The sequence below is a fragment of the Ambystoma mexicanum genome, chromosome 5p, assembly GCF_040938575.1.
Source record: "Ambystoma mexicanum isolate Mex_15411 chromosome 5p, UKY_AmexF1_1, whole genome shotgun sequence".
Lineage (NCBI taxonomy): Eukaryota > Metazoa > Chordata > Amphibia > Caudata > Ambystomatidae > Ambystoma > Ambystoma mexicanum.
Window position 1 is genome coordinate 926,266,375 of NC_090930.1, and position 21,142 is coordinate 926,287,516.

At 47.0% G+C, this 21,142-nt stretch overlaps 1 protein-coding gene across 1 annotated transcript in view; it reads right to left on the bottom strand.

Moving 5' to 3' along the window:
* Positions 1-297: 297 nt before the first annotated feature.
* Positions 298-21,142, bottom strand: part of SLC6A20 (solute carrier family 6 member 20) — a 531,874-nt gene continuing 511,029 nt past the window's right edge. Inside the window, exon 11 of the mRNA XM_069613357.1 lies at positions 298-5,596. Within this exon, the coding sequence (XP_069469458.1) occupies positions 5,444-5,596 (153 nt within the window). The 3' untranslated portion in view covers positions 298-5,443. The remainder of the gene's footprint in view (positions 5,597-21,142) is intronic.

The following is a 21,142-nucleotide window of genomic DNA, read 5'->3' on the forward strand; positions in this document are numbered from 1 at the left end:
CCAACACATCCAACATTAAAAGAAAGTCAATGCCTATGTTTAAACAAGCATTGGCAAAGCCAACAGTCTAGCTTTTTGTTTAGGCATGGGATAGGCACTGCCATAATGGTATTATCGGCTCATAAAATGGCAAAAGCAGGAACAGTGTGGGTGTATTTGGCCATATAATAGCAGTGCCTGGCAAATGTCTATCTAATACCAATTCACAAGGCACAACTCTCGGCTTTGCCAATTCTTGTTTTTAACAGTGCTAGCAACAGGGCACAAATATTGCTTATAAAGTGGCTGATTCCATACTTGGTTAAGACAGTTTTATTACAGTAGGAGCTCATTTACAGTTACAATTAAACCATTAACTCTAAGAAGGCTGCTTAGAAATAAAACTGTTAAGTACTGTACAGCACAAAGTTTGATGTTATTGCATGATAGATCTAGCTCAAAGAGATCCCAGGATGTGGATCAGCAGGTAGTGGGTGGGAATGGTTATATGCATAAGCATGGCCTTGGGCGGTCAATGGGTGGGTACATAACCAAACAATGCCCACTGTCTGTGTCCCTGCCCACATGAAGCATTCCTCATAACGTGCACTCAAATGCAATAATTTTGGACTATGAGTGGTGATATAGCACCACCTAGTAGCTAGAATTTAGAAACAGGCTAATCAATAGAAACGTTGCAAACTCCATAACATGCTTATCTTCTGAGAGCAGCTAGATTGATAAAGCTAGACTGACAACAAAACAGACAGATGACATTGGTTCTCATCCAATACACAGAAAATGTAGGGGCGAGGAGCATAGAGTTTATGTTGGCAACTGAACATGCACATAGCATAGTTAGCAGTCCTTTAGCCATGTGAGTGATGTCGTTTTGGCATGGTAGCAGACTGTGCACGCACACAAAGGGCTGCAACAGGCACGTGCACGTTATCCAACCTCATCACAAATAAACAAACACATGTATATCTCTAAGATGCACAATTCTTGCCAGATCTCTGCTCATTAAAGTTCATGAACCGAGACAATGTTGGGGTCTGTTTCAGCGGCCATAGCGCACTTGTTCTTCCTAATGTTGATACCATAAACAATTGCACTTTACCGTTCCAAAGTGCCTGTAGTGTAGCCCGAGATGTGCAAACACGATTATAGGCCAAGATAACTGAAGAAGGGGCATCCTTGACTTCAGATGCTCGTGCAATAACCACATGGCGAGATGCTGGCATCTAGGCTTCACGTTGCAAATTAAATACACCTTGTCCCAGATCAATGGATGTGTTAGACTGGATTACACATTGAACTTCATGCTATAAACGTTCTACACTCTGAAAAACACCCTTCCTGTTTAAACACCTAGCTTTTCAAAGAAAAGGGTCAGTGCTCTCTCTACCCTCCACACTACTGCCTCGCGGAAAAGGCTGCACTTGGTTCTGAAAACCTTGGAATTCTAAGGACAAGAGGTGCGCATCTGTGCAAAAGCATGGGAGTTAGCAGTTCGCCCCAATACTGCGTATCTCATGGAAATCCAGGGACCAAACATTGAAAATCCAGGAAAATGAGTTTCAACACCTCATACCATGCTATACTGCTCAATCGCCTCTGTGATTACCTGATCTCTCTTCTGCTTTTTAGACGGTCAACTATGCCATCCTGCTCAACTGTCTCCATAATAACCTGGGTATCACCGATCAGGCCCTGGCTTGGGTGACTACACCCAGATTTAAAGTGTCCAGAGTCGGTGGCTGTAGCTTTCAGGTCAAAGCAGCTCAACTTTGGAACTCTCTACCATCCACCCTGCGGACAGATCAACCATACCCCACTTTCCGACATAACCTTACAAAGTGGATCAAAGACGCAGACAAATAACAGACCACCAATTGCCGGGAACTACCCCGCATGTCCCTCCACCTTTGTATCTTTGAACACACCTACTTCCTAGCAGTTACTGCCTGTCTGAGTAGGACTGTTAATACGTGTACCATTATTCTTGCCTTCTGTGTATATTCTATGCATATCTCTGTGTATATTTCTTGTTCCTTTATTTGCCATGTGTTTTTGTAACTACGCTGTAAGTTGTCTTATAAAATGTGCCCGGTTACCCCTGGGTCTGGTGCGCAATACAAGTAATAAAAACAAACAAACAAACAAACTTCTTTCCTCTCTGATCGACCCTCCGAGGTCCAACTTGGGTCCGTCCTCTCCTCTATCTCTACCTGTGGTGTTCCCCAGGGGTCTAACCTCTCTCTCTCTCTGGCTGTTCAACCAATACCTGGCACTTCTTGACCACTGCATTGCTGCTCTCTGCCCCAACTTTCTGTGCTATGCAGATGACACTCAGCTCATTTTCAGGCTCCCTTCAGCCACCTCTTCTCCTTCTCTCATCTCGGACTGTCTGCTATCCAGGAGTGGTGTGCCACCAATGATCTCTGCCTTAATGCCAGTAAGACTGAGATCCTCCTCATCAGCACACCTGCTCCCTCCTTTCCTGCCACTCTCTGGCCTGCTTCTCTTGGCCCTCTTCCTGCTCCCACATCTGAGGCTAAAAAAAACCTCTGGGTCATCTTCGACTCCACACTCTCCTTCTCTCCTCACATCTCTGATGTCTCTAAGAAGTCACACTACCAGCTGCACCTCCTCAGAGGTATTCTTCATTTCCTCTCCTTCCCCCAGAAGCTCACTGTCTACAGGGCTCTGGTTCTCTCTAGACTGGAGTACTGCAACAGCCTCTTTCTTAATCTGCCTGCCTCTACTCCCGTATCTCTCCAGGACTGAAATCTATGCACTGGCTCCAAGTGGCGGCGAGGATTAAGTTCAAAACCCTCTGTAATACCTTCAACTCTTTCTTCTTAAATATCTTCCTTCTTGAACTCTTCGCTCATCCACCTCCAACTCCCTCAGGGTCAGTCGCTTCTCCAAGCAACGAGTTGGTGGTAGATCTCTTTATTTGATTTGGGCCTCCCTCTGGAACAGCCTCTGTCCCTCTTTGAAAATTGAGGAGAACCATCTCCGGTTCTGGAGGTACCTCAAGACCTTCCTCTTTGCTTCTGCTTTCTCTCCTACTCTCCCCTGCTGAACTCCTGAAACTGAAACTGCACTGGTCACCTGGGTACCCTCTGCTGTCGGGCCCAGGTCCCCTCCCTGCCAGTTGCACACCTGCACTGCCCCCCTGGCAACCCTTGCACTCTGAGGCTGTTTCTGTATCCCTACAGCCCCCTAACTGCACTCGACACCTGGTATCTGCACTTACCTTTGCACCTGCCACCAGCTGGCCGCACTTCTTATTTATTGTTCTTATTTATTGTTGTATTTATTTACTGTCTATCCCATGTACTGCACTTCACCCCTTGCACTTTTCCCCTCCCCCTCCTCTGCACTTTCGTGATCTCAATGTCACCTTGCCTAGTAAGATCGTTGTTTCCGTCTTCCCTCTGCTCCCCTCCCTTGCCTCATTGTGCCTTAGAATACTTGTTTATAGGCGTGTTATAAATGCCATATCATATCATAAGTTCCCATGGAAACCCATGGAGAATTCAAGCAGGACTGGTGATCCTTCGCTCCACTGTGCTATTAGATAACACTAACTCACTTTAACATACAAAGGAACATGTTATTTGGAGCTAAGCTGCATGCACGTGTTAGCAAATCTACTTTTAATGTTTTTTCCCTAGGGTTGCTAACCTTTTTAGTTTTTCTTTCTGTCTTAATTGACGGAGGATTTACTTTTCTTTCGTTGTTTTTGCTAATTGTCTTACTTTTTCATGTACTGCTTGGCTTTTGATTTTGTCTCTTTACTGATCGTGCTTTGATTCCAACTTTTGGCTCTAGCCCCACTGGTTGTGAGCCTTTGTGGTACTGACTATTAATGTAATGTCTTAACCTTTGCGCAGTGGTGTCTGGTCTTTTGGCTTTCATAGTCTCATCGTTCAAACTTTGAATGCAAAATTTCACAAATGAAGGCATGTGACCTGTTGATCATTGGATCAGAACTGTGCTTCACTATTTGAATAATCCTCTTTGTAGACTATTTTCTAAATGCTGCGTTCTATAATACAGTGCTATTGGCCTTTTTACTTGCATTCTGCGTTGCTTGTTATTAGCCCCTAAAAAAAAGTAGAACGATGCAGGCTCAGTGTTCATCATCTGAGCAGCACAATCTTTTGTCTTCCTACTCATACCACATATGGTGTTGTCGACCGACCGCCCGCCCGCCCGCTCACCCTCCATATAAGATTTGGAGGTGTGAGTATTTTGCTTGCTACATTTAAAAACTTTTTAAAGGGATTTTCAAAGGAGTAAAAAATAGTGCTCATTATTGACCAAGGTATTTTAGGCAAGAAAAAAAGACATTTTAATTTATTTAAAAAATCTAAAAACAGGTTGTTTTGTTAAACGCACCATAAAAAACATTCTTTTATCTTTTTGACACCCTTCACATCAGATAACATTTTAGTAGACCTCTGAGTGGCATGTGCGGAAAAAAAGGGGCGAACAGTGTGTCTGTTACAGTGTATTTGTCAAATTTTGTGGAGTAAAGAGGCAGATAAACTACTACTGTTGCTAATGCCGGAGGATATTAAAATATGCAGGTACAGACAGTTCTTTTTTGTGGAGACATTGCATTGTGTGTGTCTTGTGGTTTCTTTTAAACTGGACTAGAATATTCACCATGCCAGATTCCCTGGTATATATATATATATATATATATATATATATACACATAGAGAGCAATGCTTGTTCTGAAAAGTCATACGGGGTTATCATTGGTGTGATTGAACAAATGTTTCTGTACAAAAACAAACACTTACATGATCAAAACTCAGCATGAAAAAGTAAGACATGTTTGGGACTCATCATCTTTTGAATGGCTTCTTCACACCTCCCACAAATGGTTGGTCTTGATACCTTTAATTGGACTAGCTGGACATTTTATGCAGAGATGGATCAAACAATGCATTAGCTTTTGAAGTCACACTGACGCCTTCATCAGATGGTGCAACACCATCTGATGAAGAAGTCCATGGGACTTCCAAAGCGAATGCATTGTTCCATTTCTGTAGAGGATTTCCAGGTAGGCCTGTAAAAGGTATTAAAACCTACATTTTGTGTGTCTTTAAAACTGGACTAACATGGCGCCAAACTTTTTCTTTGAACCTCATACCTCAGATGCACAGATATTTGCACATGCGTTGTTACACATTTGGATCAATGGCCCTGTGCGAAAACTTCACTTTGCCATTTCATTAGGTGGCCACTGGGCAGAATTGGCCAGAGGAGGGTTCATTGATTTTGTCCATGGTCTGCTGCACACTGGTGACTCATTGTGAAGTATATTTGGATAGTCCATAAGCAACTCGTGTGCGCTGAGCACTTGTTCTGGCAGCAACAGTATACATAGTAAGGAGCTATGCCCGACCGACTCGCCATACAGAGGGGGTCGGAGGAATGCTTATAGTCCTATATCCGGCGAGACTTGTTTCTTTAGCCGGCTTTTGATGAAGGTAACAATGGCAGCCCCCGGTATGCAGGATATCGAGGAGCCCACAAGCAGTCCAATTACTACCAGTGCTGCAGTGGGATAATCCTTTGTCACCAGGCGACCCTGCAAAAGAGAAGCAACATCTTAGTATTGTGGAAGGCGAAGAAGTAAGACACACTATTATTGTACTGCAAGGCGACTGCTGACAGGTGTTGCGGTGAAAGATGCATGCACGCAAAAAGGCCTAAGTGGTCTCAGTCTTCGACTCTTAAACATTTGCTTCTTTTTTTCCTAGATTGTAAGTGTACAGTTATGCACAGTTGAGAAAGATGGCCACTACCCGATTACTAGTAACCCAAATTACCAGACGCTGTCATATCATCAACTGTGTTGCGATGCCTCCGCTGCACAGAGGGTAAGGCCGGAAACGAGTTCTCGGCTGTGCACTGGCACTCTGGTGCTTTGGTACCAACCGACTGGTGAGAATGGGAAACTACCTTTTTTCCTTGTACAGCGACTTCAGCCGCCTGGTTTAGCAGCATGTGCAAGGGGGATGTCTGCAGCTCAACGCAAACAGTCTCTATTGCATTGAAGATGCAGGTATAATGAGCAGGCTGGAGTCAGCCGTGTGTAGATTCTGCTGGCAGTTCATGATTCCATATTCTTGAGGTTGCATTTCAGTGAATCACGTGGTGGAAATGGAAAAAATGTGGTGGGGGATCCCACAACACAAGGGCCCGAGTGGGGGAGGAGTTTGGGGTGGTGACTGAGGGGGCGTGGTCCTGAGGGGGCGGGACTCGTAGTGGACATCCAGCAATGCTGGAATACGTTAAAAAAAAAACGCCCGCGACGGCAGCATTGCCTTTGCCTTTTACCACCAGCGCATAGTTCTCAACCATTTGTGTCGCAAAGGCGGGTGAAATCACCCGATTTTATTTTTGGCGGGTGAGAGGCCCATTGACATGAATGGGCGTGCAGGTGGCTTGGTGGGGGAGTCAGCTGTTTATAAGGCGGGTGACACCCGCCAAAAGCGGGTGAGTTGAGAGCTATGCCAGCGTTGGCACTGGTGTGTAATGCACAATGCTCACTACATGTACAACTGAAAGGATTCAGTTGTACATGTAGCGAGCATTGTGCATTAGATTACACACCAGTGCCAAAGCCGTGGTAAAAGGCAATGCTGCCGTCGCGTGCTTTAAAAAAAATGTTATTAACTATTCCAGCGCCGTTCATGGTCTTGGGCGGCTGACTCTGGCCGGATCCCGAGATCCGGCTCCATATCTGGTGCCGGATCTCAGATCCGCCGAGAGCCCAATGACCAGCACTGCGTGGTGTCATTAAGTTTCATGAGACAACACCCACCAAGGATCCATTCACCCACACACAGGATCAACTAACACATAGAACATTCAAACTGCCCACACGCCCGGGGTTCCACACATCATCCAATTTGTGACTTCCTTCAGTCTCAGTCACTCATGTCTGCATTCACTCTTCCTCTCTTGCACAACATGAGCATTTCACGTAGGAGGGGAAGATTCGATACTCCAAGAGGAACCATGCACTTATCATGGTTGCCAGTTATAGGGTCGAAAACAAAAGGATCGAATGCCTTTTGATCGACAGTCAAAGGACCGAAAAAAGGGTCGAATTTTTATTTATTTATTTTTTATTTTGGGGGGGGTTCCCCCACCAACCCCCCGTTTTCTTTATTAAAAACATTTTTTACCAACCCAAACTAAAAAAAAAATATAAATAAAAAAAAATCGACCCTTTTTTTTTCGATCCTTTGACTGTCGATCAAAAGGTCATTCGATCCTTTGTTTTCGATCCTTTGACTGGACACCACTTATCATTTGTATTCCACTCATGAAAATAGACACACAGTGGGCCTCATTATGACCCTGCCGGTCTGGTAAAAAGGTGCTGGTACTTACGTATACCGGCCTTTTACGGAATTATACATTTACTGCGACTCCAAAAAGTCACCAGGGACTAAAACTGTGCGTTTTTGCAGAGTAAAAAAGTGCCGACCCCCATTACTGTGACTAATCAAAGTGGGATGTCCCCTGCTCCTCTTAGTCATGGTAATGGGGGTCGGCAGAGTTTACGTGGGTTGCAGGGTTGTCCCCTGCTTCCATTAAACTGCGAGCGGGGTATAAGAAAGATTTAGAAAAAAGAAAAAAGAAAACGTGTCCCTGCGGCACCAGCGGCGACCCACGTAAGTGAGTGGGTACTGACGCTGCAGGACCGAGGGAAGTCAGCGGCACACTTCTGTGTGTCCTGCGGTTAAGGTAAGTGGCTGGGAGGGAGCGGGGTAGGTAGATGCGGGCCACAGTGCCACAGCTAGCTATCTGATCACTGCAGCACGCCGTAATGGTCCTCATCATTTTCGTCTGCGGAATTACAGGCGACGCAGTGATCACATAGATTCCACTTTACCGGACCAGCAGAGTACAAGTATGCCAGTGGGGGTAACCTGACTTACCTCCAGCCAAGAGCTGGAGGTAACTCAGTCCCCCACCGGCTTAAACAGCCAGTATTTTTGGCACCAGTATTTCCGGTGCTGAAAATACTGGCAAATCCCCCATGGAGTCTATGGGACTCCATGGAATGGGGATTTATTTACCAGTGGTTCCCCTGCCTGTAGTATCCCTGCATTACCAGTGTGCACTAGCACCTGGAGCGTATCTTATGCACAGAATGGAATTACCATAGGAGATGATCTCAGACACAAATAACAAGACATACTCAAAGAATATGACAAAGTACTACTTTAATGTTCAGCTCAAATAATGTAGGAAAATCAGGTGATCATACAAAATGCAGCTCACTCCCTCTCGTCTAATATTGGTTACACAAAGGCTTTATACTCAAATGTACGTCAGCTATGACGTCATCCTACGTGGGAAACAGCAAACACCTATAGAGGGGAAGGAATGCTTAGGGGAACCTTTACACTTATAGTATGAGCAAGTGTTAATAATATCATTGGCTGCCTTTTATCTAGTAGGCACGCCTCGAGCGCCTCTAAAATACGTATTCTACTGATTATAGCAAAATACTAACAGCAGATTGGCTTTTGCAACATTGTATAGCATGCTGCTTCATAACCCCTTATGATTGGTTGTCATAACCTCCCAACCTTGGGATTTGGCTCGCTAGGAGCACCTAAAAAAAATTAAACCCAGGTATAGAGAACAACACCAGACTACTACCCACTGCCCAATTAGTCCATCATCTCTCATTCATCAAGCCCCAAGACAAGACTTCTTCTTTATAGTTGACCTTGCAGCCTGTTCTATACTCTGGGACTTTTCAGGGAGTATAGGCACACCATAATCTTCATCTGGAGCTTAATGAATAGCCCTTGTTTTTGACTTCTGAGTCACGTGTCAGGAGACCATGATTTTGTTAATTTCAACCTTTTATTTACTGCTATTGTATATAATTGTGCTGGGTGTTATTACTCCTTTTGGCCTCTGCAGACTGGATCACTTCACCTTGCATATGCTTTTTGCATTCTTGATTGTCCAATACTCTGCATTTGCAGATGTCTTCTTCTTGGCTTAATCTAAGAGAAATATGTCTTACGTACATGGCTTATCCTCTAGACTCTCTTTGTGCCATGCAATTATTCCTTGATGTTGGATCCTTGATCCCAGGCCAATAGATGCCTCTTTGTACCTCACACAAAACTGTTTTTCCAGCATCCCCTGACTCTGCACTCCTGGTCTGTCTCTGAGGTAGTTTCAACACAATCCAACATCCATTTTCTCATCATGGCCGCTCACTTTACGTTATAGCTTCTATATGTCTCATCTAACTTGTGTTTCTGCATGTGTACATTCATTGAGCTTTGTCTCACTCATCTTTTCAACATAGATGATTTCGTCATCTCTCTTCACTCGATTACTTTGTTACTTTAGTTGCACCATCATTCTTTAAGTATCTGCATATCGTTTCTGTACATCCTCATATCTTCCCTTTATGACGTCACTTAACCCGTGTTAGTTCGCACTTACACCTCTTCTATGTCCAATGGTGTATGTCGATATCCTTCTACCACTTCAGTATGAGGGTACATTCGATACAGCTTTCTAGGTGCATAACATCTTTCATATCTTTGGTGTGGTATTGGGATGAAACCTGGCATCACACACAGTGCGCTCTTGCTATTCTTCAAGTATGACAGAGGTGAGGGGGCGAGCACTAGGGATGACGTCATCTGCTCCTCTACACTGGGATATCAGGTGGCAGGAACGATAGGTGCGTTTGGTGATACCAGCAAACTTGGAATAAGGCCTAGTGTCCGGTCGTGGGGGTTGAAGAAAGGTATAGGCTGAACATGAAGGTGAATCACGCCGCATATTACATTCCTTACAACAATACTGACTAGAAATGGCCAGACTGGCCTATAAGGCAATAGGGCAATGCCCGAATTGCAAACCAAACCTACTAGGTTTTTGGATCAAAATTGACCCATTATTTCACCAAAGTGGGCCACTTCGATTAGTTACATCACTACACAGCTAGTAATTTTGGAAAGAGTTATTGTACATATATCCTTTAAAATGCAGAATTTGCAACACATTTGACCAAAAAACTGCCCCTTGGGTACTACTCGAACAGTCTGTCACAAAAGGAATGAACAGCTATTTGCAACCGTGGGCCACTTTTTCATTGGTGCCCTGTTCAATTTCATTCCCCAATCTGACCCTGATGAGAAATATTGATAACCACGTACCTAGGAAGATCATGGAGGGTAAATAATTTCGTAACTTGGAATACATGTGCCCCAAATGCCTAATTGTTCAGTGGGAGCTCTTATGTATCGAATATAGAGGTTATTTGATTACACTAACTAAAATGCAAAAGGTCTGTGTAAATCCTGTCTAACCAAGAATGCATGTAGTTACATTTTAGGACCCGTAGCTCTGCGTGTGTTTGATATGATATGATATTTTATGTACATCGCGCTCATACACAAGTGTTTCATCCAAAGTTCAACCATGTGTGCGTGAACCTCTTAAGTAGATAACGTATCTGGCGGACATACATTTTATGAAATACAACCCATGATAGCAAAACATCCCTTTTCAATTACCACAATTGGGGTTATTGTTTTAATATGATAAATTGCATGGAGGGTATCGGTTTCATTTGCACGCAAGTGAAAAGGTCCCAATTTTCTTCATTTGCAAAAAGCACCAAAACATGCCAAATTCCCTTTGCGCCTTCTTTAGCTGCATGCAATTTTCACTATTGGCATATGGTGCTTAAAATGGATTCCTATGGAATCTCTGCTTATAGCACGTGCTAAAGACAGAGACCATACAAATCAACTGCATTAGCGACAGCATGGAAATGTCCCGCTGACATTAATGTACTCAGTTTTTTGTTGCCGAGCGGATCGAGGAAGCGACATTTGTAAATCCGGTCCGTCCCTACATTCTGCAATACAACACAACAAACATTAAGTAGTTCATAAAGAAATGTGTAAAAGTGTTACTTATACTTCTTAAGTGAGGAAAATGTGACTTTTGTATTATCTCAATGTGCACTGCTGGACGTTCGGTCAAGGGGGGATACCTGTACATAAAACATTACTTTTAAATTATCACAATGGAGCTAATTTTGCTCCATAACATAATTTGATGGTGGGAGCTGTTACGTGTAGGCATGCATTTAGGGAGGATCCCAGGCGCCAAATGTTGGTAATTTGCATGGCGGGGTGCAAATGTGCAGGGCAAAAGACTACGCATGTACACCAATGTTTACCCTGCACATTTGCACTCAGCCGTTCAAATGAGTAAACGCTGCCTCCCATTACAATTAAAAACTGCCTGTTATGCGCGCTTGGCAGGCAGCGTTTAATTGTAATTGTAAACGCTGCCTGCCATTTTTGGAATGCAGGCAGCATGTACTGTCTGCGTGTTATGCTGCTGCCTGAAGTCGTCCACCTTTATAGGGATCCCCAGGATTTGGGCGAGCATGAAAATGCATGCCAGCGCAAATGCTCTGGCTTTTGTATGGCAGAGGGGAAGGGAGGTGGTGTAAACGCAATAGCGTTGCACCCCTCCTCTCCACCAAACAAATCAAAGAAAATTGAGCGTGAAGTTAATGGACGGTGTAAAAGCCTTAAGCTAGGCTTTTATGCCTTCCATTAACATTATACCCCACTGAAAAATAGCTCCACTCTGTCCTGTTGTACGCATGGCAATGAAATGAGGTTCCTTCTCAGCCCTTTAAGATAGGTTAGCAATGCATTAGAGATAGATGGAGGATGTAGAGTTTACTCAGACATCAATAATAGACACAACTCGGGTAGTTGGCAAAAGATACTGTTTTAATCGCAATTATCTAAAACAGAGAGTACAACGGACATCAAAAGAAATCCCTCATGATCTCTCTCGAGACTTCTCAAAGCATTTCATAATAAGAAATTACATTCTTATAGTAAAAAATCATCATAGGTGACGTTTAACCTACGTACTACTAACGTCATCCTACGTGGCAAACTACAAAAACCTAATGGTGAGTGTGATAGGTCCTACAAGGATCATCTAGGTATACGTTCCATACTCATCTAGGGCAGTGGAATTATGTGATAGGTCTCTTAACATCAGGTGGGGCAACTAAGCCCTTCCCTAAAATGTGTCACTTCAAACATCACTAAATATACAACGTCTAATTGCTTATACAACTATAGGACCCTTGATCATGCAGCCCTCTATCATTGGTTACATTTTAACCTCAGTCAGTGCCCTCTCAACCTACGTTGGCAGTACGCAGGCTGAACATCCAGGTGCAGATGAGCTAGTCTTAACCATAGCTTCCCACCAATTAACATATCCATCCATCATCACCTCAGTGCTCTAATGTCAGTTAGGTCTTTTGAACTCGGCCTTGAACATGTTCTTTGCTCCGGGAAATTCAGGGGAGTGAAGGCACGCTGTCTGCATCATAAGTTTCATCATCTTGATCCCAAGATGTCTTCAGGCTCGATACTTTCTTTATGTCTTATAGACTTGTCTGCATACTTTAGTCTCTGCATCTCTTCTCTATTTGTCAGCATTACTTTGTTATGACGTCACTGGTGATGATGACATCACCATTCTTCTACATCCTTCATTTTCTCTGCTTCTTCAGGGATTTCCTTCAGACGACAATCATATTGGGCCTCATTACACAGTAGGCGGAGGACCAAGGTGCTATTAGCACCTTGGTCCATGTCGGTAAAATACCGGCACCGCCTTGGTGGAAAGGGGAATTACCGCCCTATTCCAAGGTTGGTGGGGCGGTAATTCCCCCTTCCCCCATTGCCCTTCCCCATTCCCATTTTTGCCCCATAGGGCTCTATGGGAATGGGGAAGGCGCTAATTACGGTGCCGCAAATTGCGGTACCGTAATTAGCACCCTGGTCCCTTTGCGGGTTGGTTTTTAACGCCTGCTAAACAGCAGGCATTAAAGTACCTACCCGCAAAGGGACCTTGTAGTAAGTCGGTAAGGGTTAACGGTCACCGGTACCATTACCGGTGACTGTTAACCCTTACCGCCTTCCATGTAATGAGGCCCATTGTCTCATATGCAGACATGGTTTCCTCAATGGGAACCTTGCCTCCCAGATATTCCTAGGTATCGGTACCTTTACTGGAACTGCACATGTTTCCCACTCTGGGACTCAACATACAGGTGCTGAGGGCGAGATGATTGAGGTGGGGTTACTTAGCTCCTTCTCTACACTCTCCCCTTCTGGGCGATTCATGTACCACTCTCTTCTCAGTCTTCATCTCTAGACATCCTTTCCGGAAGAACTGTTTCTTTGAGACCTATATCTTTATGGCTCCCTTCAGGCATCCAGCCGATTTCACATGCTCATCCTTGTTCCAATTCATGAGCATGCACTGTCCATTTGGACTGCAATAGATCCATCTTCCCACATACTTATGGTTATTTGGGTACAGGAATTTCGTTCCCTCAGGTGCATGGATACTAGCCTTCATAAAGTCCGGGATTTCTTCATCAGTCAAATCTTTGGCTTTCCATCCTGCTTCAACATCAATCATGATTTTCATCCCTATGGCTTTCTTCACTGTCTTTTTGCATTGTGTGATTATTATTATCTTGATTATACAGAATCCTAACAACACCAACACGATCAGGGCGCCAAGGAACTTGAACATGTCTGCCATCGATTGTGGAACCCACGGGAACAGTGATCCAAACCAGCTATCATCAGCAATGTCTTCTGCTTCGTCTGTCATCTGGACGTGTAGCTTCGTCAGCATCTCTATCGTCATTGTGAGAAGGTATGAATGTGCAGCATGATTCTCTGATTTTTGCACAAACACCTTCATACATAGCTGTGATCATGTCCAAGACATATCTATTCTGTAGAGTCATTAGTCTTATGGCTCTCAGCTCTTCCTTGATTGCATTGAATCCGTTTATGTTTGTGTTAATCGTCTGCAGCAATTCCCATCTGGTTATCTGTAACCATTTAGTATTTGCTCCAACCTGGATTCTCAGCATGAAGATCAACGTGAATATGGATGAAGTCTGGCTGAATAGTTTGTGTTCATACGGGATGGAGTCAAAGGCCTCTATTGATTTGGCAGAGAAATAGTTCTCCCTCTTTATCCATTTTATCAGCTCCACAGATCTCCCCTTCCTCAGGTGAGCATCTGCTTTTGGGAAACTGCCAATGTTCAAATCACTTTTAGGAATCACCAACACTGGTACATGAACATTCACCAAAGTGCATATTCCTCCCCAATCTTTAGGCAATGTCATATATGCTCTGGATCCACAAGCCCAATAGTTATCCATTATCACTGCTGTTCCAATTTTCATTCATGGGACATCAAAGATTCACCCACAATTTTGATTTTCTCTGACTTTTCTTGTGCCATTATTTCTAAAGCACAGCTTTGAACTTTCCAAAGGCACTATCTGCAAGGGTCCTCCTTTGTCTTCAACCCAGGGTAGTAGCTTAGCAAGTCTTGGCCACAGTGGTTTGCATCCATTCTGCTCTATGTCAATGGTTGGTTGATAACAACAAATGACCCCACAGGCTCTGCAGATCACCACTCCTTCTTCCTATCCATCTGGAGATAACACTGATCCCCAAATCTGCATTGGCCTCTATTCTTCCGTCTACGTGTTTCTTCTGCAGATTTCCCTGAAACCTCAAGTTTTCTATTTATTTCTCGTCTGATGTATGCTCCTTTCACTCCAAATGTTCCATATCTGATCACAATGTTCTTCATCTGTGCTTTATCTCTTGTCTTTGAGTCTTGTACATACTCATCTTCATCTGGATCTGGCCATTCTGTAGCCCATTTGAGATAGGCATCTCGACCCATGAACTGACCTCTTGTTCTGCAGAGGGCTACATGTGATAGACAATGTGCTGTCTGGACGTCTATTTAGATAGATATGCAGATCTTAGACTTCCCCATACTACACAGCAGGAGTGCACATACAAAGCATTCCTCCTTTGACGTCTTCTTCCCACTTCTTTCATATGTTGGTACCAAATATTATTCCCCAAATGTGCTTGTACTGTCCAGATAGTCATGTTTATTTTTTGATAAAACATTGTATTGTGTTTTCTGACATAAACAAAACAACCAGAACACAAAGGGGGGTGGTAACAAAACACCCATGAGGTAAAGTACACAAAATTAAACGTTTTAGAAGCACTTCAACTCGCACCATCAGCCGCAATTACACATAATATTTCCAGTAACGCAATCCACCATGGATCGCCCGCCCTCAGTTCCCCAAACCGACCACCTCCGTTATGATAACCATTGAGTCCGGTTGTCAAGGTCCAGTCCCCTCCCATTTCCCCCATATCTTGGATGCCTGGGCCGGGCATCCCCATGCGCCGTAGACCCGGTGCTCCATCATGGAGCATGAGTCCAAGTCAAGTATCCATTGATCAAGTGTCGGGGGGTTGGGCACACCCCATTTTTGCGCAATGTTGTGCTTCATCAGGGCTGCTGCATTGTGCAATAACAGTTTTTCCCATTTATTAAAGTCGGATGTGTCAGGTACACCCAGGATTAAAACTTTCGGATCAAGCTCAATGGTACAGGTGAGTGCCCTGGACAGTTCCGCGCAGCAGGCCATCCAATAGGTGCAGATCCGGGGGCATGACCACAGGATATGATAGAAGGTGCCCTCCTCCTCCCCACAGCAGAGACAGTTTGGATGTGTTGCCCTCTTCCAACCATATAGTGCGGTTCGGGGGAAATATACTCTATGGAGGATTTTGAGCTGTATAAGCCTAAGCCTAGAGGAGATAGCCACCTCTCGCGGATGCATTAGGACCTGGATCCAGTCCTCCGGGTCTATCTCCCCCACATCTCTTTCCCACCTGGCTTTTAGTCTCGATAACTCAGGGTAGCGAAGGATGTAATGGCGGTGTATAAAATGGATGTGCATTTATTAGGGATGTGTGCGGGGATCATGTTGCGTTCTATCGGTGTATAGTCAGGGACCGTGTCATCCGCAGGTATACAGGTCCGTAGGGCATGGGTCAGCCACATGAAATGATATTGTTCCGTTGTGGCCAGTTGGAATCTACACTGCAAGTCCTCAAACGATGTCAGTTTCCTGTCTCTAAGGATATCTCCAACCCTCAGGATCCCTGCCCCCACCCATCGCGGCCATGTGCCTGCTTCCAGATAGTGATGATGTGAGTCTCGGTTGTGGGCCGGGGCGGTCTCCCCAGGGGCTGGTATAGTATCTGCAACGGGTCTGTGCCCTGCATAGGTGCTACGTCAGCCCGGATGTGAGGCAGTGCTCTATCCCCATGAAGCAGGTCATTAACTATCGCTAGTTGTGAATCCCAATAGTAGGTTTGGAGGCGGGGGACGCCAATCCCTCCCTCCCAGACTGACCTCTGCAGAGTGGTTAATGCCACGCGTGACTGGCCACCCCCCCCTTATGAGTTCTCTAAGAAGGGTTTCGTTGCGGGTGAATTCGGGGGTGGGGATCGTAAGTGGGGCGTTCTGCAGGACATATAAGAATCTTGGAAGTGACATCATCTTGAAGAGAGCGGCACGCCCCATGAGGGTCAGAGGGAGGAGTTTCCAGTGGTGGACGTCCCTAGCGAACCTGTCCACAATCGGATGGAGGTTGTGCATTACATATTTGGTTAAATCAGATGTTACCCATAACCCCAGGTATTTAAAGCCCTGTATATCAAATCGGTACGGGCATCTCGTGGAGTCGATCTGCTCATCCCCTTTCACCGGGAAAAATACTGATTTCCTCCAGTTAATTCTTGACCCGCTAAATTCCCCGCAGATGATGAACATCTGGGTCACTGTGGGGCAGCTCCGGGCCGGGTCGGCCAGGTATAGCAAGAGGTCATCAGCGTAGAGAGAGACTCGTGTCCCTCGGGCCATCTGAATCCTGTCCATGCCCCGCTTTGGCAAAGCCACAATGCTAGCGGTTCAATCGCAAGGGCAAAGAGGAAGGGGTAGAGGGGGCATCCTTGTCGTGTGCCTCTGCCCAGAGGGAAGGAACGGGAGGTCCACCCATTCACCTTGACTTCTGCTTGAATGTTAGTATATAACAATTTAACCCACCCTAGAAAGCCCTCCCCGAACCCCATACGGGTCATGATTTCCCAGAGGCTGTCCCATCGGATTGAGTCAAATGCCTTCTCAAAATCAATAGCCAGCAGGGCGAGCGGGGCATCAAGGATAGGGGACCGCTCGAGCGCCAGATGGAGTCGGCGCAAGTTCATTCGGGTGGATTTGTGGGGCATAAAGCCACACTGATCGGGGTGTATCAGCGTGTCCGCTACCAGTTGGAGCCGATTGGATAAGAGTTTGGCCAGGACTTTGGCTTCTCCGTTGATGAGCGAAATCGGCCTATAGGAGGCACATTGCTCCTGGGGCTTGTCAGGTTTGGGGATGACCACTATGGTCGCTCTACAGAGATCATCCGGGAGGGAGCCCCTCTCTCGGGTGGCCAACAACATCTGATGCAGGGGAGGTGCTGTGTTGTTACCCCCAAGCTTCTGCCAGGTTTCAACCGGGAACCCGTTCGGGCCCGGGGTTTTCCTGGGTTTCAGTTGTCCAAGGGCTTCTAGTATTTCGGCCTCAGAAAGCTCGGAGTCCAACATCTCCCTTTGTTGGGTTGATAGGGTAGGGATTTCCACGCCGTCCAGGAGGGACGGATCCAGGGGTAGAGTAGGGGCTTGGTATAGTGTAGCATAAAATTGGGCAAAGGCCTCTGCTATCTCAGCATCCGACCGGCATGTCTCGCCCTGCGGGGTAATAATCTCCCAGACACAGTGCTGCCCCCATCTCTCTTCTCTAGCCACGGCAGCAGTTTCCCCGCTTTATCCCCCAGCTCGTATACCCTAGCTTTGGTCTCCCAATGGGCCTGTTTGGCGTTATCTAGCATTAGGTTTCGGAGGCGTTCAGTGGCACGTTTAAGGGGCATGTGGGTCTGTGGGGTAGGGTTAAGAGTGTGTTCATTTTCTCGGTGAGGTACCACCGTTTCCGCCTCAGTTATCTTCCGGAGCCTCTCTCTCCTCCTACCCGCCGTCCAGGATATTATTTCCCCCCACAGCACGGTCTTATAGGCCTCTCACATCACTATTGGGTCGTTATCGCTGGTGTTATTAATCTCTAAGTACTCAGTCGAGACTTCCGTGAGGCGCTCAACGAGTTCCGGGAGGCCCAGATAATAGGTGTTTAGCTGCCACGTTCTAGGGGCGTTCAGTCCCTGCAGTCGTGACTCCACCAACAGGGGTGAGTGATCTGAGATTCCTCGAGGGAGAAGGTCCGCAGAGAGGATCTTGTAGAGATCCGTGTGAGGTACGAGTAAGTAATCAAGCCTGGAGAGGGAGGCATGTGCCCCGGAGTGAAACCGAGTATCCCCTGGTCCCGGGGTGCAGTTCCTGCCATACATCACAGAGACCCAGGGCAGACACAAAATTGGACAGTTTCGTGGGGAGGTGCGGATTGCGTTGTCGGAGGTGGGAGCGGTCTAAGGTGTTACAGATGACATCGTTAAAGTCCCCACCTACGAACCAAGTGTCCGGCTGATGTTTGACCATAAGGCTGGTCAGGTCATCGAGCAGTTCCTGCCCCAGTCCAGGCGGGGAGTAGATCGAGACCAGTCCAAATGTACCCCCCCAAAGTGTCCCCAGTGCCATTACAAATCGTCCTCGAGGGTCTTGTTCTAGGGCCTGTAGGGCAAACAGGACACGTTTGTGTATAAGAATAAGCATGCCTCTGGATCCAATGGAGTATCCCGCATGGTAAGCGGTCCTATAATTGGTACGAAGAAAAAATTTGCATTGTGTCCCACCAAGGTGAGTTTCAGTGAGTAGGGCTACATCGGGAGAGTGCCTGGAGAGTAGTTGCTTGGCCAGGCGCCTTTTAATCGTGGAGCCCAGCCCGTTCACATTCCAGGTGAGGACCTTAAGGGACTTGGGGCGTGTGGTCATTGGTGGATGAGACTGGTCAGTTGGCATCTGACAGGGCTGTCAGAGGGCCGGGCAGGCGGTGCGTGCGGTGCATGGCGGTGTGGTGCAAGATGTACAAGGATTGGCGGCTGAGGTGCTGCTTGTGTGTGGTGTGGCCCCAACTGGCCAGGATCCAAACCTTCCCTTGATAAGTACTGGGGAAGGCTAAACCCGGGGTAACTAATAAATTCTCCCCAATAAACCTTTCCCACCCCCACCCAATACTCCTCCCCAACACGAAGTACCAGTCGCCCAAACATTGCTGACGGTCAAAAGAGTAGAGCGTGAGCATAAACTTCCCTTATTAGAGTTCAACTATGAAAACTTGAGGGGGGGAATTAGAGAGTTTGTTGTGTCTCTTTCCCCCTTAAAAGCCCTGATGGGAGAGTAGCTTCCTCCCGCTTACCACCTTTCAAATATGTGAGCCGCCTCTGGTGGTGTCACAGGGCCCATCTGCGGTATCAACCAAAAGAGGGTTGCAGGCCTGCCAGGAGGTTGATCCCCGGACAGAAGTCACAGCGGGAGTTCGTCATCTCCATTCATCGGTGGATCCGCTAGCGGTGGTTAGTCCGGCCTATGGCGACGGTCCGATGGCGGCCTGGGGTTTCCATTCCTATTGCTTCGAGATGTGGACCAGTCCCCCTCGATGTGCTGCTGCGCCCAGCGCCATGCTTCACTGAGGTCATCAAATTGGACCGTTGTCCCTTTATGATACATTTTCAGCTGGGCGGGAAAGAGCAGCCTGTATTTGACTCCAAGTGCCTGCAGTTGCTTTTTAAGCTTCCCAAAGGATTGTCTCGCCTTCTGTACCTCCTTCGTATAGTCGGGAAAGAAGGCCATTCTGTACCCATTAAAGGTGATTGTGCCCTTGGTTCTTGCGAGCTGTAGCAGGGCATCTCGATCCAATAGTTCAGAAATCTCGCTATTACAGTGCGTGGAGGGGCGCCGGGCTCTGGCCTGCCTGCAGGCATGCGGTGTGCCCTCGCAACGGAAAAAAATTTCGAGAAAGACTGTAGGTCGAACAGGTCTGTCAGTAATTGTTCAAGGAAGAGTTCCATGGAGGGTCCCTCTTCTTTCTCAGGGATACCAAGAATGCGGACGTTGTTCCACCTGGACCTTCCTTCGCTCTCTTCTGCCCTGGTTTCCAGGGCCTTGAGTGTAGCCGTGACTCAGTGGAGTTGGTGTTGCACATTGCGGAGGCCGTCTTCCGTTGTTGAAATGCGCTGCTCCGCTTCCCCAGTGTGTGCGGACAATTTCTGCAGATCGTGTCTGAAGAGGGAGACATCTAGACTTATTCAGTCTATCTTTTGCTCCATGGATGAGCGGGAGTCCGCAATGGCAGCCATAACATCCTTGAGGGAGAGCGTGTGTTCAGTGTCCGCGTCCTCGAAGTGCTGCGGTGGAGGATCCACAATCTGCGACGAAGGAACAGTGTATTGCTCAATCCTGTTCTGCGTAGTGGACTTCCTCGTCTTTTCTTTGCCCATGGTCGCCGCTGGGCCTGGCAGCCGTGGTTCTATGGCCGTATTCCCGCTGGGATCTCAGAGGGTGCGGGCAAATGGTGAGGGTGTTGTGGCCCCCTTACTCCTTTCAGAGGGGGGTAGGTTGTGACTACCAGCCTGGCACGGCGCACGGGTTGCGAGGCTCCCTGGGTCAGGCAGTTCCCAGCAGGTCGGCGTCCCCTCGAGGGAGGGATATGGAGCTATGTGGGGAGTCCTCGGTGGATCTGCACTGTTGATTCAACTATTACAGGGCGACACCGGTTTCCGAGTCCCGCTGTGCCGCAGCGGTACTCTCGGAGGGTGCCTTCTCCGGACGAGGCCTTAAGCCCGGGCCAGCACCGGAGCCGCCAGTGGGAGTGGTGAGGCCTGTCGACGAGGGCTGCTCGTATCACTTGCAGAGGAAGGATGGGGGGGACCCTTCACCTCAGTTTCTCCCGCGTCGGTCAAGGCTAGTGCACAGCCCCTGGAGCCGGGGCGGGATCCCGCTTGCGAGGCGACGGCCACTCCGAGTCACACGAGTCCTCTCGCTCACTCCTTCGCTCCGGGTCTCAGGCCAGTGGCCGATCGGCGTGGCCCTCGGGGGGAGGAAATGTTCCTCCGTGCAGGATTCAGAGGGGTCGAGACAGCGCCACTCCAGGCCGTCGCTGCGCCCAGGCGACCATCTTG